Below are 21355 nucleotides of genomic sequence, written 5' to 3'. Positions count from 1 at the left end.
ATAACAATGCCACAGAGAGTAGGATAACGCAACAAGACTCGCCATTTACATTACAGAATCACACACTCTCAGCGTGTGTATAACAATGCCACAGAGAGTAGGAAAACGCGACAAGACTCGCCATTTACATTACAGAAGCACACACTCTCATCGAGTGTATAACAATGCTACAGAGAGTAGGATAACGCGACAAGACTCGCCATTTACATTACAGAAGCACACACTCTCAGCGTGTGTATAACAATGCCACAGAGAGTAGGATAACGCGACAAGACTCGCCATTTACATTACAGAAGCACACCCTCTCAGCGTGTGTATAACAATGCCACAGAGAGTAGGAAAACGCGACAAGACTCGCCATTTACATTACAGAAGCACACACTCTCATCGAGTGTATAACAATGCTACAGAGAGTAGGATAACGCGACAAGACTCGCCATTTACATTACAGAAGCACACACTCTCAGCGTGTGTATAACAATGCCACAGAGAGTAGGATAACGCGACAAGACTCGCCATTTACATTACAGAATCACACACTCTCAGCGTGTGTATAACAATGCTACATGCTTAAAACTTAAGTTTAATCTGTAAGTGGTAAAGAAAACTTTCAATAACTAGTCTATTAAAATCGGGTCCATAAAAATATGTTTTTTGAAAAGTTAAAAAATGCCTTAAGACAATGGGTACTAGTTAAAATATTCGAAGCGACAATCAATTCGTTATCATTAGGTTGTGTGTATCTTTTTATACTGTGAGTTATTTTTTAAACTCAACCCAAATAATTTCAACTGCCGTGATACACTTTTTAACATCAAAGCCAGCTCACATGAATTTCTTTACTTTTCTTTAATTAATTGCCAAGTTAATAAACATCGTTCTAGTGTTTGTGTAGAGATACTGTGTTTTCGATTGTTTCGATTTAAATTTTGTAAATAAACTGTTTCAATTTATTTAGTGTTGCTAAAAATATGTAATATTTATCTACTTGTAGCTGAAACAGTTTATGATAAGAGTGCAGCTAGCAGTACATATTTTCTAAAAAACCGACAGAAGGAGAATAGGAAGGTAATAAAGTTTCACAAACTTAACTAAAAACGATTTTAGACACAGTAGTGAAAGCAGCTCTCGTAATCAGCCTTCACGACACTCGTAGAAGCTTATAAGGCACTCGTGAATTATCTTAAATTTCTACGTGTGTCGTAAAGGCTATCTTTGCGTAGTCGTTGCTTAAACTAGCTCTTAATTATTATAAGTGGTTTCTTGGTATTATAAAACTATCCTTATTCTTCTTCTTCTTCTTCATTATAGGTGGTCTACGTGTTGACAGTTCTTTTTTATTTACGTTTGAATTTCTGTTTGACGGCATAGGTCCTACCAAATTTGTTGATTTGTAATGACAATGTCGAACAATATGCCAAAAGTGGTCCATATAGATCTGCTTTAGTGTTCAAAGTTCAATGTTGTATCATAAAACTATGTAACTTCAATAGGCCTATGTCAATAAATGAATTTTTGTGACTCTCTTTAGAAGAGGCTTTAAAAGTGTTATCAGAGAAATGTGTATTGGAAGAGCAGGGAGTAAATCGAATATTTTCACTTCCTGTCAATATATTTCTATTTCTTCGCTTTGTACAGATTGCACTCTCAAAATTTCCATAAAGAACATTTTATATTTAAATAGAAATATTTTTCTGTATTTAATTTGTTTAATCTATCCTTAAGTTGGGTCTTTAATAAAAATGCTTATTAAATTTATACACTTCAATGAGAGTATCAAGCTATTTTACTGATAAAATTGCTGTATAACTGTAACGGGTCATAATGTAATATCTATTTTAAGGATCTAAAATAGCACATAAGAAGTTAATATGTTGTGTTGTATTCAACAAGCGATTCGAATAGAAAGCCATTTACTGTAGTTCAAACAGCAAGCCATGTGTGAACCATGTAGTGCTCTGAAACAAACTTCCAATCACCTTTCCGCTTTCAATAATGGCCCTATCGAACTCTTCGTTACTGTACTTTTATTATTTACCATAATACTACAGCCACTAGTTTAATGAACATGCTAATTAATTGTAGGTGAATTTTCAATCAGATTATTTACACGTATCATATATCAGTCCTGTTATTCATCATTTGTAGAGAATAATTACTCGTACGCAGTATAAGGAATCATAAGGAATTATAAGGAATTATAAGAGATCATGGCATTCGCCTATTGGGTCTGATGATGATTAGAGTGTCCAATCGAAATCGATCACCACTTACCATCTTTTATGTATATTTATTGTCTTGTGAGTAAGAGACAAAATATATGTTAAGTGTTAAGTGTGACAGACAAAATTATGTTATAAATATATGTTTTAAGTGTTATAAGACGTTTCCTTTATTTACTTTCCGTAAGGAATCATCGCAGGATGGAAGGCAAAGATTTAAGTAATGAGTATTTTGATTACTACCAGTTCGTTTTATTTTCAAATATGAACATCAGTTTGCATTTTTTTTTATGCTATTGGTTTACTGATCTCAGTAAATTTGATTATTATCTGCATATCTGTTGGAATATCAACCTTTATAATCTAGCCATTTATAATGAAAAAGATGAAAAAAATATCAAAATAAATGGTAATATTTTAAGGCAACTACCGTCGTAATATAGAAAACATAGTAATCATATACGAGAATTTTTTTATTACAATTAAAAAATATATGACATGTCATAAACTATGAGGAATAAAGCTCAAAAGTACAAAGGTTTCCTTATAAGATATTATATAATGTTAAAAGGCATTGCTTTATTATTTATTCATTCACAGAAACCTGGTCTATAAAACGTTCCAAAGAATTTAAATATATATACATCATACTCTCTCTGTGCAGTAGTAGCAGAAGAAATTTTTCTTATTAACCTAAGGAACATTGTATTTAAGGTACCATAGTTGTGTTGAAACCAAACTAACAGTACCCACTATTAAAAATTTTTAAAAAACTTTATAAATAAAATTTTGGCGAAAATAGCGTTAAAAGAGATTAAAACTTAATTATTAACCTGATAATAAACACTACTAGAAAATTGTTTTGACAATTATTGTAAATTAGAAACGTTTGGCATTCTAAGTAAAATAACTTCGATTTCAAATTAAATTAACTTAATTCGTTCTATGCACGCAGGCAGAATTCATTAATAGTAATATCTGTTCCCTATTTGGAACGGGCGAGATTCATGTACACTTATTATGGATATCACTGGAAACCGAGCCATGGCTAGAATAGCTTATTTCCATTGGTTCCCTATATGTAGTAATTTTCTGTGTAATCTTTGTTCAATATTAGCAACTGACGTGTTTCCCTTTGTACTGTATTTTGTTAGTTCTTAGTATAATGTGGATAGCTTGTTATAAACGCAATTTACAGGCCTTTTGTTTATGTTTAATTTTTTCTTGTTATTCTGTTCAACCAACTTACTTAGCAACCTGTAAGGCCAATGTAAAACAAATTACTTTAAATTTAATTTATTACGGAACTAGCAGAATACCCGTCCTTCGTACGGGGATTGCGTATAGGTATAAAATGCTTATTGCAGTTAAAATCGTGCTTTACGTTTGCAATGGGAGAAGACACGATTTCAGAAAAGTTAGTTCTTTTAATAAAAAAAGTAAATTATCAAATATTTGTCAAACGAATATTGTCAATATCAAAAAAATATTTATAAATGAAAATATAAACTTAACTGTAAACAATTATTATACTTTGACTGTTCTCATTATGTATCACAGCTTTTTGTTGCTGTTTGGTTCAAATTAGCTGTTGTCATAAATGAAAAAAAAAATTACAGTGCTGCACCCTGATGTTAAACTTTATAACTATTTAATGATATTGCATATCATAGAACCAACTTGTGTGTGTGAAACAGCTGTAATATGTGATTACTCATAAGGTTAACATGGGAAACTCCAGGTTAATTGGGGCTCCTATGGGGTGGAGCCCGATAGGATTTTTGATACGTCCATATGTTAGTCGGGAATGTGAGCTATGTTCATACCAAATTTCAGCCCAATCCGACCAGTAGTTAATGCGTGAATGGACTTCTAACAAATAAACAAACGAACAAACATACAAAGAAACACACAAACTATCACATTATTTATAATATTAGTATGATTAGATTTTTGTTAGCAGTTTTAACTACAGTAAACACTTTTTTAAGTCAGAAATAAATTATTTACAACATTTTTTAAAGAAATCGTCGAAGCCGTTTTTGAGATCTTTGTGCAAGCGTACGTATAAGCAAACAATCCTCATATAACAGTATAAGATATAATGGGGGGTGGTTATTATTAAGCAAAGAAAGCGCAAGGTGATGAAGTTTACTTTAGGACTGGAAATCCACACTATACGTTCAAGCTAACAACTATGTTTGAATAAAAATATCAAAACACAATATTCATTACTACTGTTTGTATATTACTTACTTAAAAGTCTTTGTTTAAAATAATTTGTTTAACATATGTTGTCAATAATAATTAAGCAAAGATATTGATTGTATACAGTTATAGAATAAAGAGAAACAACTTGAATGTTAAAAAATACTTTTTACTTTTTATCAAATTAAACATGGCGCAGTCGGTAAAGATTTGATTAAGAATAACATCAGAAGAATATACACAGAAATGGAATTTAACAAACCGGATATCCTAAGCCTTGAAGGCAACTTGGAGGAAAATTTTAGGACATTTAAAGAAGAAGTGGAGATATATTTTATAGCCACTGAAACCGAAAAGAAACCTAACTCTATACAAGCAGCAAGGCTTAAAAACCTACTAGGAAAAGAAGCATTGAAAATTTATAAAGATTTCAAACAAGATGAACCAGAAACAGTAAAAACGATATTAGAGACACTAGAGAAGTATTGCACGCCAAGAAAGAATGAAATCATGGATATTTATAAGTTTTTCAAAAGAAAGCAGCAACAAGATGAACCATTTAATAAATTCTATTCGGACCTAAAAAATTTAGTCAAACCATGTAAATTTGAAGAACAAGAGGAAAAACTGTTGAGAGCTCAGATAATACTGGGATTAAGTTCAAAAAATGTCCAAGAAAAACTTTTGAGAGAAGATCTAAAATTGGAAAAGGTAATAGAAACCTGCAAAACGATGGAGTTAACTGAACAAAATATGAATGAAATCAATGAGAAGAAAGAAGTACTTCAAATTACAAATATTCATGATGGGAAGAAAGAAGTTCATCAAGTAACTAAAACCTTTGCTGGGACACGTAAGTTGGAGGACCAAACAGGTAAAAGATGTTTTAAATGTTACAGATGTGGTGGTAGTCATGGAAAACAACAATGTCCAGCTTGGGGTAAAATCTGTAGTAAATGTAAAAAGTCAAATAATTTTGCAAGTATGTGTAGGTCAAACTTAAATATTCTTTCTAATGAGAAATGTAACGAAGTAACTGATCAAAGTAGTAGTTCTTTTGTGCATAATTGCCAAGGCTATGAGATTAACACAGTTTGTGTAGTTGATTCCATTGGTAATCAAGAAAAAGCTTGGTATAAAAGTGTTAAAGTTGAAGGGTTCAATGTAAGAATGAAACTTGATACTGGGTCTGCAGTAGACATTGTCCCATATTCCTTTGTAAAACTAAATAAACTACAAAATAGGATGAAGAAAAACCTAAACAAACTAATTTCATTCGGGGGGTTTCAAATAAATCCAGTAGGATACATAGATGCACAGATTGAGACAGAAAATAAAATGGATGTTGTAAAGTTAGTAGTGGTCAGTGGAGAATGTACTCCAATCCTAGGGCTGAAATCTTGTCTAAGTTTAAATTTAATAAAGAAGGTAGATACTGTTGCTAATGGTTTATCAGTAAAAGAAGATGAAGAAAAATTAAAAATTTATAACAATTATAAAGATGTTTTTGATGGTGTGGGTTGTTTCCCTGACATTTGTAAGATAAAATTAAAGGAAGATGCAGTACCACAAGTAAGTTCTGCTAGAAGAATACCATACAAAATTAAAGATAAATTTGAAAAGGCATTAAATTCGCTGGTTGACAATGAAATTATTAAGCAAGTTGAAGAGCCGGTTGAATGGATCAATAATATTGTAGTACTAGAAAAGCCAAATGGATCTTTAAGAATCTGTATTGATCCTACACAACTTAATAAATATATCATAAGAGAGAGGTATGCAATTCCTTTGCTAGAGAACTTGGCTCCAAACTTAAGTAATAAGAAATACTTTACAATTTTAGATTTGAAAGACGGGTTTTATCATATAAAACTAGATGAAGAATCCAGTAAAATGTGTTCATTCAGCACAATCTTTGGAACTTACAGATTTTTGAGGGCACCTTTTGGCCTCTCTTGTGTACCTGAAATATTTCAAAGATTGGTAAACAAATATTTCAAAGATATTAAAGGTCTTTCAATCTATTTCGATGATTTGTGCATTGCTACTGATACTAAAGAGGAAAATGATAAAATTATAAAGCAGGTAATGGAAAGAGCAAAACAGTATAATATTAGATTTAACTATAGTAAAATGCAATACTGTGTTAATAAGGTAAAGTATATTGGTGCTATATTCAGTGAACAAGGTATGCTACCGAATCCTTCAAAAATAGAAGCAATAAAGAATTTTAAAACGCCTACATCTAAGGTAGAATTACAAAGATTTTTAGGTATGGTAAATTACATCAGAAATTTCGTCCCTAATTTGGCTTCAATAGCATCACCTCTTAGAGATTTACTAAAAAAGAATGTTCCCTGGCAATGGTATGTACATCATTCTAATGCTCTTGAAAAAATCAAACAATCACTCTGTAGTAATCAGGTCTTAGGGAATTTTGATCCATCTCTTCCTATTGAAATACAATGTGATGCTTCACAGGATTCTGTAGGGTGTTGTTGCATGCAAAATGGCAGGCCTGTTAGTTACTTTTCTAGAAGTCTGACCACAGCAGAAGTTAATTATGCTCAAATTGAAAAAGAATTATTAGCTATTTGTTTTTCGTGCAAGAAATACCACAACTATATATATGGAAATGAAAATGTAACAATTTTTACTGACCATTTACCTCTGTTGTCAATTTTTAATAAGCCATTGTTTAAAATTTTCAATAACAGAATAAGAAGACTCAGACTTAAATTGATGATATACAGTTTTAAACTAAAATATTTGCCAGGAAAAAACATGCATATTGCAGATTTTTTTATCTCGGAATGGTATTAAAGATGAGGTTGAATGGCATGAACCCTTAGATGGTATTGTGCATTGTATTGAATCTTCTGAAGTGAAGTTTAGTGATAGAAGACTTGAGGAATTTAAAGAGGAAACAAGAAATGATGATGTTTTAAACAAAGTTGTACAATTTTGTAAAACCCAATGGCCAAAATCTGTTAATGATGGTGATCTAAAGACTTATTTCAATATGAGAAATGATGTAACTCATCAAGATGGATTACTCTATTTGAATGACAAACTTATAATACCAAGTAAACTGAGGAAATTTATGCTGTCACACCTGCATGAGACTACTGGAAACAACTAAAATATTGAAAACTGCCAATTTATTTTTTTACTGGCCAGGAATGTCATCAGACATAAGAAATACAGTATCTCAATGTTCTATATGTATGAAACACCAACGTTCAAAATTGAATGAACCTTTAAAAGTTCACAGTGTTCCTCAAATACCCTTCATCAAGATTGGAGCTGATATTGCTGAATATGCAGGTAAATACTATCTTGTAACTGTTGACTTTTATTCACGTTGGATTGATGTATTTAAGTTGAACAGTAAAAACAGTAATACAATAATTGGTAAATTCAAAGAGCTATTTAGTCGAAATGGGATCCCTATGTATTTAGTGCCTGATAATCAACCATTTAATAGCTATGAAATGAAACAGTTTTCTATAAATTGGAATTTTACAATAATCACATCAAGCCCTCACTATCCAAAAAGTAATGGACTAGCAGAAAAGGCTGTAGGAATTGTAAAGAAAATGTTACAGAAGAGTGCTGAAAGTAAACAGGATTTTGAACTCTTCTTATTAAATTATAGAAACTCACCTGTTGCAAACCTGGACTATTCACCTTCTCAGCTTTTAAACAGCAGACACATAAGATCAAAACTACCTATACCAAACAGTTATTTACAGCCTAAAACAGTTTCTTTTGAGGTACATGAAAGCATAAATGAAAGCAAAAGGTATCAAGAACAAATGTATAGGCCTAACAGATCAGCCTTGAAAAAAGAAGATGAATTCCAAGTTGAAGAAGAGGTTTTAGTACAGGATATTAAAACCAAATTTTGGAATCCTGGTGTGATTTTTAAAAAATTGCCGGAACCTCGTTCTTATTTGGTAAAATTAGAAAGTAATATTGTTTTAAGAAGAAACACACACCATATAAGAAAAATTAAATCTATGTTAAAAAAGAAGGACAGTCAAGACGGCTAAAAAAGGGAGATGTTTGTATATTACTTACTTAAAAGTCTTTGTTTAAAATAATTTGTTTAACATATGTTATCAATAATAATTAAGCAAAGATATTGATTGTAAACAGTTATAGAATAAAGAGAAACAACTTGAATGTTAAAAAATACTTTTTACTTTTTATCAAATTAAACAACTACAAATATTAAATTTTATTTTATGAGTTTATAAGTGATATGTTCAACACGATCATGGTAAAAAAATTTAAATACACAAAAACAATTTTAAAAACTAACAATATCTCATTAAATATTCTTCGTAAAATAAAAATATGTCCACTGTTGTTAATGTAATCTCTTTGATGATCAAATCGTAAAAAAGTGAGCAATCCTTGATCAACTGTTATATAGTAGTAAGTCATAATTATATCTTCTTGACTTGCCCAAAATATAATTTGACAATAAAGTGTGAGGTTTGAAGTTTACAAACGATTAATTTTAAAATGCTATAACAACAGGAAATAGACTAAAAACAATAAAACACTTTTTTCCCAAAGGACAAATAAGTTCGAGATGTATATCGCCCAGACACAATTACCCCACTCCCAGAACATGTCTTGGGCCATATGTGACTCTTTATATATTACGAATAGTAATGTGATATCCACACAAATAGTGTTTCTAATGACTAGGAAAATTTGTCTGTACACGATGTATAGTATCTTAGTACAAACATGTTTTGGTTATAAACAAAGAACCCCCTCACTTCGTTCTACACTTTTTTGTTGGTAAATCTCCCCAGAGGCTTTCAATTGACGTAAATTAATTCTGTTCTAATTTATATGATACAGATTTTGCTAGGATAGAGTAGTGAAACAGATTACTGTTTACGAGTATACATAAAAATTACATCGTTGAATAGAATGGAATAGAATTGTATTGAATAGTTGTATTGAATAGAATAGAGGGTTCGTTTTACTGTTATTTCTTGTTTTTTCCTTAACAGGAGTATAGGCAGAAAAAAAATCAATAGTAATTTAATACAAACAAGTAATAAAAGTTCTGATAGATAACAGTAGATAGGGTTGCCTGATTTTTTCTCCGGCGAATAAAAGTGACAGCGATGTTGGGAATGCGAGTGTGGGCAGGGGACGATTTGTCCTCGAGCGAGCGACGACGACTTGTGCAGGTTAAAACTGTATGTTAGTTTGTGTAGACTGTAGGCACTAAGCACTGTATATATAAGAAGTATGTAAGTATTGGTTAGCAGACAAGTAGAGGTTACAGCAGAGCTGTAATTACCAGCCCGCTGTTGCGAGTATAAGTGCGAGGTGAATGTCATGGCTGGCTGTACAAGTGATTGCAGTAGAAAGTGAATTCACTTTCAATTCGGCGCACTAGGTCATGAATGCAACTCAGCGCAACCTGTCTGACCTAGAGAGCTGACACTAAGTTAAGTAACGCTTGCGTAAAATACACATGTCTACATCTACATACAGTACTTAAGACTAAAAAAGGACTGAATAAACTAAATACGTATTCAGTGAGCAAATATCAAACATTTATTGTTTCCAAATTTTTATATTCGGAGAGTTCCCGCTCATCCCCAAGTATTGAACCCGATATGCCTTGCTCTCAGCGATTTCCTTCAGTTCATCTGAACTCAACGCCTCGCTGAACCGCTTTGGTAAGAATATACAGAAGTCGGCACTCTTTTCTGGCACATGGATGTCTAGGACGATGGACGCTCTGTATTTGGTGTTTACTGCCCTCCCTGCCACAATGGAGTAGCCCTCTTTGTTAGTAAGCGCCGAAACGTCGATCCTAGGGAGGTATGGTCCTTTCTCCAGGGTGTTGAGTTTTGCTGCTAGGGCCATGATTATGATCTATAAAAAAAAAAATATCCTGTTTTAAAAGTCGTACTAATAGTATGCCATATTATAGGCCGAGTACTGATATAATGAAAATTTATCGAGTTAACTAGCTTAGCATTAATAGACAATACATAAACAACTGGAGCACTACAGCATAAATAGTACAATTGAAGATTGTTGCGTGAAACAAGAATGTCACAGCATATAACGCAAGGTGTAATATCATAGAAATATTAGCGCAACGGAGGGCAACTAGATACATATAAAACGTTTAACAGCTTAGTAATAACAGCTAAATGTATAGAAAAACCGTTGCACTTAGAATATACAAATACAACAAGTAAGGTTTGCAGATTGTAACAAGTATATCGCTGCATATATCGATTAGTAGAGCGTAATACCATACACATAGCAGTCTATCGTAGCGCAACTATATACATATTACAAATAGCTCTAAATAGCTAAATGTGTAGCAAAACTGTTACACTACAACATATGGATATATTGTAATCAATGTTATCTTGTATCATGTGTCAGGAATACCGTTTCATATAACAAGTAGTAGAAATATTAGTCAGTATAACATGTAGGCAGTACCAAGACAGTATAGCAAACGCAGCAGTGTAGAGAAAAACACATATTGGGACAGACAAAGGGGGGAAACCTTGAGTAAGTGGAGGGTATGAGAGTAATGCATCATTATGCATTAACGCAAAACAAATATCAGCACAGCAACAAATAAGAATATACAACTAGCACTCTTAGAAAATACAATTATGGAGCTATAGTAGTAGTAGAAAAGTGTAAGCTAAATAAGCATATACAAACTAAAAGATCATATAAGTAAGATTATTCTCACAGTTAATGCATAAGCACACGAGACATACCTGTTCGGTTGCGTGCAGAGAACTGTGCAGCCATGTACGCTTATGCCGCTTATAAGCAATCCTGGCTCCCCACAATCACTGACCTTACACAAACTGTATAAAAGCAGCCCATTGGCACTGCAAAGTTGTATTCGACTCCAGCTTGCATTGTGAGTAACTCGTGCACCTCGGCCAGTTTGTGCGTCTGGGCCAGTACGTGCATCAGTCGAAGTCGTCTACGCTTGTGTGATGCCAGAACATCTTCTCCATAGTTGTAAGTACAAACATAGCGTAGTTTGCAATATAGTTGCTAGGATTTTAAAAAGACCATTAGATTTAAGCTTTTCCTATAACTCCTTGCTCTCCTTACCATAAGAGCAACGTTAAATAGCTAGACTCAAAACTTACAAAATTATTTACAATTATTTAATGTCAAATCTGAGTGTTGTAAAACGTGGTAATGCTCGTTAAATTAGAAATCTGAAGTGAAGTATGTAGCTAGAATATTAAAAGATGTCTAAAAATCTGTTTGATTAGAAATACGTTGATCTTTAAAAACCAATTATATATTCAATAAATAAATATGACTAAATAAACTTCTAATAATACGATTAATATAGATTAATTATACAATCTCTGGCTATCGCATGATTATATGTTGAATATACACTTAATCAATACTATATACAATTTGAAATATTCTTCTCTCAAATCAATACAAACATTCTATTTCAAATGTCACCAAGAACTAGTTTGTGTAAAAAGAAATAAATAATCCGCTAGTGTGTGTTTGCATTTAATATTGTTCTTACTGGACAAATCATGACGCTAGCCAAGGGTTAAGGGTTCTTCCTTGTTCAAATAACTAGCTATTAAATATAAAGTACCCTAGTGACTAGGGATGTAGGTACATAAATAAAAGTCAATAAATATTTCTTTTAACTATATATCTATTAAAATATATATGTTCACTATTTAGTCTTTATTACTTAATAAATGATTTTTAACCTATATACCCTATAGAAAAAATTAAGAACACTTCTATACTACAATGTTTTGAAAGAAAACGTACTAAAAAAAAACGAATTAATATCTACCAGAAAGAAAAATCATTAGGTATTATGAACTTAGCAAGTATGTAGGATTATTTTAGAAAAACTTGCATATACGCATTTTTTTTTGTCATAAGTTAAGCTAGCAAAATAAGAAAAATAAATAAATAAATCATGCTTAGAAATGAGTGTAGATTTTGTCTTTAGAGCTGTAGCTTAGTATATGCATAGATTAAGCAACTTTAAAGCTCGTTCTTTGTGTCTAACTCTTGAGTGCTGTCTCTGTTTGCTAGTGCAGACACAACCATCTCTCTACCATGTGTAATTCTATGATTTCCGCATTATTGTTAGGCTAGATAACTAGTGAATGCATTATTGGCTATGAAAAAATCACTTTATTCGCATTAACAAAGTTTAAAATTATTAAATTGGCAAGAAAAAAAATCGTAAAGAAAAACATGAATGCTTAAAACTAAACTTTGTAACTTAAGTTTTGTTCGGTATTTCGATATTGTTAATATAAATTTTGTGTGATTATATTTTAAGCTTATATCACAAACGTTTTAAATATAACATATTGACACTAATCAAGTATAGATGGTGAATAAAGATATTTTGATTTTGATTTGACGATCTATGCAGTGGATAGAACTAACAAAAAACTAGCTTCAGTTGTTATATAATGATGAAAAATCTACTTAGGAAGGAGTATGCTTTATTTTTGGTATTGACGAAACTATTATGACAACTGACACTTTATTTTTACATTCACAGCGCTAGAAGTGAGCAGTCATTCCCCACGTGCCGTCTTGCAAAGTTCCGCTTAGATGTTAAACCTTCAATGAGCAGTCTAGCTGTGAAAACTTCTACAACAATGTAAGTAGAAAGCCCTATCAGTTTTATATCTTCTTGGTACTACGTTTAGTAATTATTTGAGAGCTTACAACTTAATATAGTTGAATGTAAAGAGCCCCTTAATACCTCATATTGTCCTAGCAAAAACTTCACTAAACCATGCAGCTATATAAGCAACATTCATCGTTGCAAGAAATCCACACAACTGAAGACAAAATGCGTGTAATATGAGCTTAAAGAATCTGAATTGTAAAATCACATGCTGAACATGATAACACAGGCAATAAAACTTAAATTAAAATATTAAAATAGGTAAGTGCTAAAAATTAATGTTTTTTTTTTTAACTTAACGTAAACAATCTCAAACCAAATATAATAGAACTATAGCAGACCATGAGCAATGTACTTAATGTTTGAAATTAATGTTTTAGATGTATCTACAATGTGCCATCTGTCGAGAAGCCTACTTCCTTAGTGCATCCGCAAGGAGCCGTCACCAGCAAATGTGTTTGGCGTTGAACGACTACTTCACATCAGCAGTAGCGAGCAACAATGACAACAGACGAGAGACACACGAGGCAGCAATTCAGACACCTCCACAGCAAATTAAAGCAGTACCCAGTGGCAGTGGCTTGAAAAGAAAACTACCACCTCCAAAGGTGACTAAGCGTCCTGTGACTAGTGTATTGTCAAGTCCATCATCACATACAAGTTCAACAACAAGGCTGACGTGGTATTTAAAAAAAGGTCTTCAATCAGCCAAAGACTATGTTATAGAAAATAATGAAAACCTCTACAAGGACCTACCGCCATTTATTGAAGCTGCTAACGAAGTGGTGCTCGATATACTACAAGATGAGCTGCGTGTCACCAAATCCCTCAAGTACAACGTCGTACTGGAGGCCGTCTACTGCCATCCTGAAGGACATTGCGAACTTATGAACTTCAAGACCACGTCGAGGCTTATACACAGCGCCTGTGATGAGCTACAAGAGCTGCTGAAGAAGGACGCCAGCAAACTGCTTCGTGAGGAGTCTGAAGCGCAGGCGAAAGGCAGTGGATAGACTTTGCATGAGGTAAAGAGCCTCACACTTAGACTAAGCAAATTTTCATATGCATTGCCTGCTGGAAGTGGCTATCTGCCACTGCCCCCAAAAATTGCTAAAAGGAAATGCATTTTAAATGTAAAAAACAGCAATGATTGTTGTTTCATGTATTGTATATTAGCCAAAAGTCTACCTAATATACGTTATGACTCAGTGCTTACTGAGCATAGCTTTAGGGAGTGTGAAACACATTACAACTTTGATGGTATTTCATTTCCAACGCCCATTTCACAAATGAAAAAATTTGAAAAACAAAACATCAACACTAGCGTAAACATCTTCGAACTGGACGAAAATGCCCATATTACACCACTCAGGATAGTTGATGAGCAGCAAGACCATTTTGATCTCCTTCTCGTTAGAAATGATGAAGGAGAGGCTCATTTTACGTTAATATTGAATTTCACAAAGCTTATGCAGCCACAAATTACAAAAGGCAGCAACAAAATTACAATCTGTAAAAGGTGTAGCACCTTTAAAGAAAACAGGCGCTGTGTTCCGACACCTCAGCACTGGTTGAGTGAACATTTAATGCTCTGTGGAAAATCAAAACCAAGTGAAGTGATTTTGCCGGAGCAGCATAAAAGCAAACTTAGATTTGTTAGCTACGAGATGCAAATTGAAGTACCAATTGTAGTCACAGCTGACTTCGAATCAACACTATATCCAGTTCCCTCGACAGACAATGCCTATCAACGGCACGAGGCGAACTCGTTTGCTTATATCATAGCAAGTAACCTTCCCAAAGAGCTGTTAGAGGAAGCTGAGATAAACACCTCACCCTACATACACAGATCGGAATCGGCTGCAAAAGAATTCCTTTTACAAATGCAGGAGCTAGCTGTAAAAGTGGAAAAGCTGTACACTAAAAATGTGAGCATGATTGCATTAAATGATGAACAACAGAAACAGCATGATGAAGCGACAAACTGCGAGCTGTGTGAAATAGCATTTGATGAGACATTGGTTCAGTCAAGGAAATGCCGGGACCACGACCATATAACAGGTCAGTTTCGTTATACCCTGTGCTCGTTGTGTAACACCCGCTGTCAACTTCCAAACTTCATACCAATATACTTTCACAACCTTTCTTCATACGACGAAGCATTCATTATTAAGAACTTGGCAGTATTACCCAACAGCGAAATAAAAGTGATCCCTAGTAATTCAGAAAGATTCATCAGTATATCGATAAAGATTGGGAGGATGTGGCTTAGGTTTTTGGATTCATTTCGCCTAATGGCGGACAGCCTTGCGAATCTCGCTTCGTATCTCACACCGACGGAACTCGTAGAGTCGTCCAAACTTGTGCCAGAACAGCATGTGGAGTTGATTCAAAGAAAAGGGATTTATCCCTATGATTATGTAAAAGACTTTGCTGTATTCAGTGAGGAAGCACTGCCACCACGTGAAAGCTTTTACAATGCCCTCAATGACTCGGAAGTTACGGATGCAGAATATCAACATGCCCAACACACTTGGAATACAATGAAAATGAAAAATTTTGGACAATACCATGATTTTTATCTGTTATTGGATGTTTGTCTTTTAATGGACATAATTCAATGCTTTCGCAAAAACTGTGTAGCCACCTATAACATTGACTGTTGTCATTCATTTACAGCGCCAGGTCTAGCATGGCAGAGTATGCTACGTATGACTGGTGTAACTTTGGAATTGTTGACGAACTATGACCATTTCTTAATGTTTGAAAGTGCGATTAGAGGCGGTTTGGTACAATGCTGCCACCGCTATGAAAAAGCCAACAACCCACTTTTAGAGAACAGCGAAGACTATGATCCAAACAAAGAAACCAAATACATGTTGTATTTGGACTGCATAAACTTGTATGGAAGCCAAATGAAAAAACACCTTCCAACTGGAAATTTTGAGTTTGTAAATGATGTTGATGATCTTAATTGGTCAAACTTACCTGAAGATTCGCCGTATGGACTTTTACTAGAATGTGATGTCACAGTGCCAGAGCACTTGCACGATCTAATGAACGACTTCCCCATTCTACCAGAACAAAAAGATGTGGATAATCAGGGAAAACTACTTGCTACGCTTGAAGATAAAAAACACTATATCGCTCACTATACAGTGTTCCAGCAGGCAGTCAAACTAGGCTTGAAAATTACAAAAGTTCACAGAGCGTTGCGATTCTCCCAGTCGCCGTGGATGGAAAAGTTCATCGACAAAAACACCACGTTAAGAGCTGAATCTACGAATGAGTTTTCCAAAAATTTCTACAAGTTTATGAATAATAGTGTGTTTGGAAAGACGTTAGAAAACGTGCGCAATCGTGTAGATATTAGAATAGTAACTTCTGATGAAGCGTTCCAGAAGCTGTCACGTCAAGCAAGATTTGTTGATAGAAGCATTATCGCTGATGGTGTGATCGCGGTACATTTAAGAAGACAAAAGGTAGTATTAAACAAGCCAGTCTATGTTGGTTCAGTAGTTCTCGACAAAGCAAAAGTTCATATGAACTGGTTTCATTATATGGTTATGAAGAAAAAACTAGCTCCGCCAGACTTTGAAGTGTATGTTAACTATTCTGATACTGATTCTCTATTATATACCATAATTACCAAGTTAAACCTAAATAATGAATTGAAGGAAAGATTGGGAGATGTACTGGATAGGTCATGCTATCCCAAGGAGCATGAGCTGTGGCTGGAAGGAGCGATTCCTCAAATAGGCACATTTAAGGATGAATGCAAAGGAAGACAGCTATTTGAGTACGTAGGATTGCGTTGTAAAATGTACTGCTACAGGTTCAACTCCAGCCAACAGACAACGGCAAAGAAAAAGTGTAAGGGAATAAGCAAACGCTATGTCGAAAACAAAATTTCATTTGATCACTACAAGAAGGCACTGTTTGAAGATAAACAGTACAGAGCGACATTTAACCAGATAAGAAGCAAGACATTTCAACTCACCTCTAGAACAGTTGATAAACTATCTCTGTCAGCCAATGATAACAAACGCATAGTGTTGCAGGACAAAATTAGAACTTTGGCGTATGGGCATTATCGAGCTCGTCAAAATGACGATGGAGGATCGTCAGAATATGATTCTAGTCAGTCTTAGCTCGATGGTTGATCAGCACTCTTTAGGAGTAGTCAGAATGTTGTATTCATTGAGCATGGATGCCGTTGCCCGTACTATTCCATATGAAAAAGAATATGAAAGAATCGAGGATATCGAAATGTTTTCGATACTCCCTTCCCTCATGCACACGGAGTTGAGAAGCTCTATTAAACGGACTTGGATAAAAACTACAACAGTCAACAGAGATTTAATAAAAAGTTATGAGTTTAGAGATATTGACTTTATGCAAATTGATAGTTATCAGTTTGTCATGCTCATGAACCATCCTCTGGAGGAACCAGAGTTTTGGAGTCGAAATTACTATGGTAATAATTGTCATATAAATGTGGACTACTATGAAACAATACAAACAGAACGTCCTATGAAGTATTGTCGAGGCTGCTTTTTTAACCTTTTTACACTAAAAGACGATAATGATATTGACTATCAAAGTTATTGGCACGAAAAGGGGTTGGCATTTGTACATGTTGTACAGCATTTTGAAGTTAACTCTAACAGGCTAATTGATGCAGTGGTTAAACAAGAAAATAACTGGTGTGACTACTGTGTATTTCGACCATTGTTTACATTTCTAAACTACTTTGACTGTAGAGACAATAACAACATGTTACATGATAGTGATGAAGACAGCCCCGCATCTCCAGTGACAATGTTTAACCGTACAGAACTTTATGATCCATATAGAGAGTGACATACGCTAGTCCAGCATATTTGAACAATGTGGCTGTTGGTCAAGTTTTGTTTTTTAACCATACAATTTCACGTTTACTTTGTTTGTTTTGCGTTTCTGTTTATATTATATTATGTTTTATTGTAAACCCTAGCTATTGTAAAATAATTTGATGAACTCATGCCTTTTTGTTGTCTATACTCTATAAGAGTTGTTTATCTACTTGAGAACTGAATTCTAGTAGTATATAGCTAAAATATAACTTAATAACATGATATAACAAAGTAAGATAATGCTTAGCATTATGATATTTAACATATGTATATTATTGTGCACATTTTATGAATATTTTGTAATGTACTAACAACCTTTTTCTATCTGTATTTGTTTTGCTATTATATGTTTACTAATCTTAACACATTTATGTAACGCTAGAGTTGTATATAATAAACACATCTAAAATGTTTATGGTTACCTGTTATGTTGGTGTTATCTATATAGCATTTATCTTTCAAATAAACTTATGTTAAACTTGACTTCTTTGTTTGTTGCTAAACCCATTATTTAAAAGTTTTCCAAACACCCTCTGAAAAATTACTTTAAAAAGTATTATTGCTATGGATGCTAAGAAAAGTAAAGTCAATCCTCTACTGTGTTGTTGCTAGCTTTGCTGAAGGAAAGGGTAAACAAATAAAGAAAATCACAGTTTGTAATACAAATATATTACCATAAGATACATTGAATACAGCAATTTTCTCTTTACCATTTTGACAAGTATTTTAAGTTCTCCATCACAGCTTCGGTAATGTTTGCTGCACAAAAGCGGCGTACCTCACTGTCTATCCACGGCATCATTGATGTCCTGAGTGCAGTCCGTTCATACCAAAAATCTTGAGTCTCTGCAGGCAACCTCCTTTCATTCAAGTCAGAAAGTAAACGTGGCAAATCACTTGTAATGTGTCGAACGAGTTGTTTATCCAAAGTCATTGAAGTCAAGTCATTTGTAGTGTTTGAAGAAAGCAAGGCCATTACCTTATAGTGTTTGGTAAAATATCGTGTGTAACGAGAGATCAGAAACTGCACAGTTGGGTTTATTTCAAGTAGGATATTAAAGTAGCTTTCAAGGGACGGGAACAAGCGTTTTAAAGAAATCCATCCATCATTTTGTAGAACCACTCTGGGAGTCTGTCGAATAATATCAGATTCACTAGAAGCTCTCGAAAGCGTAACAGAATTCAAATTGTGATTAACTGGCTTATTTCTCAGACGATAGTTACAAAATGATACTAATCCATTTGGTCTGGGTTCCAATATGACTGTATGTAGATAGAATGGATTGAATGGAGTTTCATTGGAGTAAAAGTTGTTGACAGAGTGGTGAACTGTAGAGCTTTGCAGACTTAAAAGATCTTCAAATGTCAATTCAATTGAGGTTTCATTATTCACTAAACAAATAGAAGGAGAAAAGTCTTTAATAGAATCAAGACCAACAACCGCATGAGCCTGGCTTGCAACTTTGTAAATCTGTCTGAGTAAAAGACGTGGTTCCCATGAGTTAGACTGCTGGTTAGAACGCACAGCTGCTTTGTGTGAACTATGAGAGTGACTCACCACAGATGTTGTCATCACAGGTGTTGAAGTAGACGTCGAAGAAGAACACACGTATGACACTGGAGGTGAAGTCGATAGTGTGGTCGGCGACGTAGATAGCTTAGGTGCTGATGTATTTGATAATAGTTGTTGCGAACGTTGAGGTGGTGGTGGTGGTGGCGGCGGCGTTGGTGGCAGTTGTGATGACAGTGATGGCAAAATCGAGGCATGAAGTTTTTCTTGATGACCTTTCTGACGAAAAACCTGGCTCGACCTGGCGCGTGTGCCAGATTTTGCCGAATTGGAGTGGGCTGGTATTTTCTGTTGTACGATTGACGGCTGTTCCGGTCGATACTCTTCCACTTCCTTTGAATCGTAATCCTCATCCTCTTCCACTGCATTACCATTTTCACTGCAAACTGTTGAACACTCGCGGGTATAGTAATTCGCTTGGATCGCACTTGCACCTGCTGTTGTGTGTACAGAATCAGATACGTCTTGTAGAGTCTCACCAGTTAGAGATGCAAGAAGCTGGTCAATGTCCATAGTATTTACATCTGAGTATATTACGTTATGCACTGGGGGTATAGGGGGAGCTTTAGTACGTTTGCGTTTCACTCGCGATAGATCTTTACGTGGAACTGGTGCCGACCGCTTCACTGACGCGTTCATACTGACTGAACCAGCAAACCAGTTCTAGGTTTTATATGCAGTGTATTTGCAGGTCTGGACAGGTCTTAGTACGATCATTGACCTTACGAGGCGGATGCTGAGCGCCAAGGACAAATCCATTGAACCTCTTGGATCTCTTTCTTTTTTGCGATTACATAACGTTGTTGTATAAAGAAGGCTTTGACAACAAGTCTAGACAGGTTTCCATTTATTTATACATGCTAGAAATTTTAAGAGATAGATAATCCTGTTGTCGTAAGTAATGCAGTGAGCTTTCTATCAATAGTTGCAAAAAATTTTAAAGTTTCGGCATCTGATTTATCCAACGTGTTTAGCCTTTCATCAATGGTCCTTAATAATTTTGATGTTTTCTCATCTGATTCTTGCAGCTTCTTTACCTCTCCATCTAAGGATACTAGCGATTTAGATTGTTTCCCGTCTGAATCATGTAGCTTCTTGAATCTTTTATCCAAAGACATCAAAGATGTAGAAACTTTCTCATCCGAGTCTTGTAGCTTATTGAGCTTATCACCCAAAGATACTAAAGATGCAGACGTTTTCTCATCTGATTCAAACAGCTTTTTGACATTTCTATCCAAAGATAACAAATGTGTAGACGTTTTTTCATCCGAGTCTTTCAGCTTCTTGAGCTTATCATCCAAAGATAATAAAGATGCAGACGTTTTCTCGTCTGATTCAACTAGCTTTATTAGTTTGTTATCCAAGGAAGCAATTAATTGTGATGATTTCCCATCTGATTCTTCTAAGTTGTTTAGTCTATCGTGATAGGATAACTGACTCTCCTTTATGTCTTTTAGCTCGGTCTTGATAGAACCCTCTATGGAGACTATTGATTGTTTTACATCCTTAACTGCTTGCTGGGCCTCTTTGAGGCTAACAACAAAGGTCTTTAACTTTCCTTCCACCTCATTCAAATCGTCTTTGTTCACATAGAAACGATTTAAATAGCCTTTAGACACCTTTTGTCGTGATACGTCAGGTTCCACTGCAGCTCTAAACCTCTTTGATCCATCTTCACTTATCACATATGCATCATCTTCGTCATCAGATAAGTGATACTTCTGTTCTCGAT

General features: G+C 34.4%; 2 protein-coding genes across 2 annotated transcripts; both read left to right on the top strand.

Annotated features, from left to right (window-relative positions):
• The first annotated feature begins 11435 nt into the window (after positions 1 to 11435).
• Positions 11436 to 14171, top strand: LOC129000143 (uncharacterized). The gene is made up of 3 exons (XM_054427074.1): positions 11436 to 11474; positions 13027 to 13128; positions 13539 to 14171. Exon 3 carries the CDS (start codon positions 13539 to 13541, stop codon positions 14169 to 14171), a length of 633 nt encoding a protein of 210 aa, XP_054283049.1. The 5' UTR covers positions 11436 to 11474; positions 13027 to 13128.
• Positions 14172 to 14447: 276 nt separating this feature from the next.
• Positions 14448 to 17309, top strand: LOC129000135 (uncharacterized). The gene has a single exon (XM_054427063.1). It carries the CDS (start codon positions 14448 to 14450, stop codon positions 17307 to 17309), a length of 2862 nt encoding a protein of 953 aa, XP_054283038.1.
• Positions 17310 to 21355: the final 4046 nt, after the last annotated feature.

Source organism: Macrosteles quadrilineatus, unplaced genomic scaffold (genome assembly GCF_028750875.1).
Source record: "Macrosteles quadrilineatus isolate MER2022 unplaced genomic scaffold, UCM_ALF_1.0 Scaffold_1__1_contigs__length_201487025, whole genome shotgun sequence".
Lineage (NCBI taxonomy): Eukaryota > Metazoa > Arthropoda > Insecta > Hemiptera > Cicadellidae > Macrosteles > Macrosteles quadrilineatus.
Note: the sequence above shows the minus strand (reverse complement) of the source record. Positions and strands in the feature narration are given on the sequence as shown.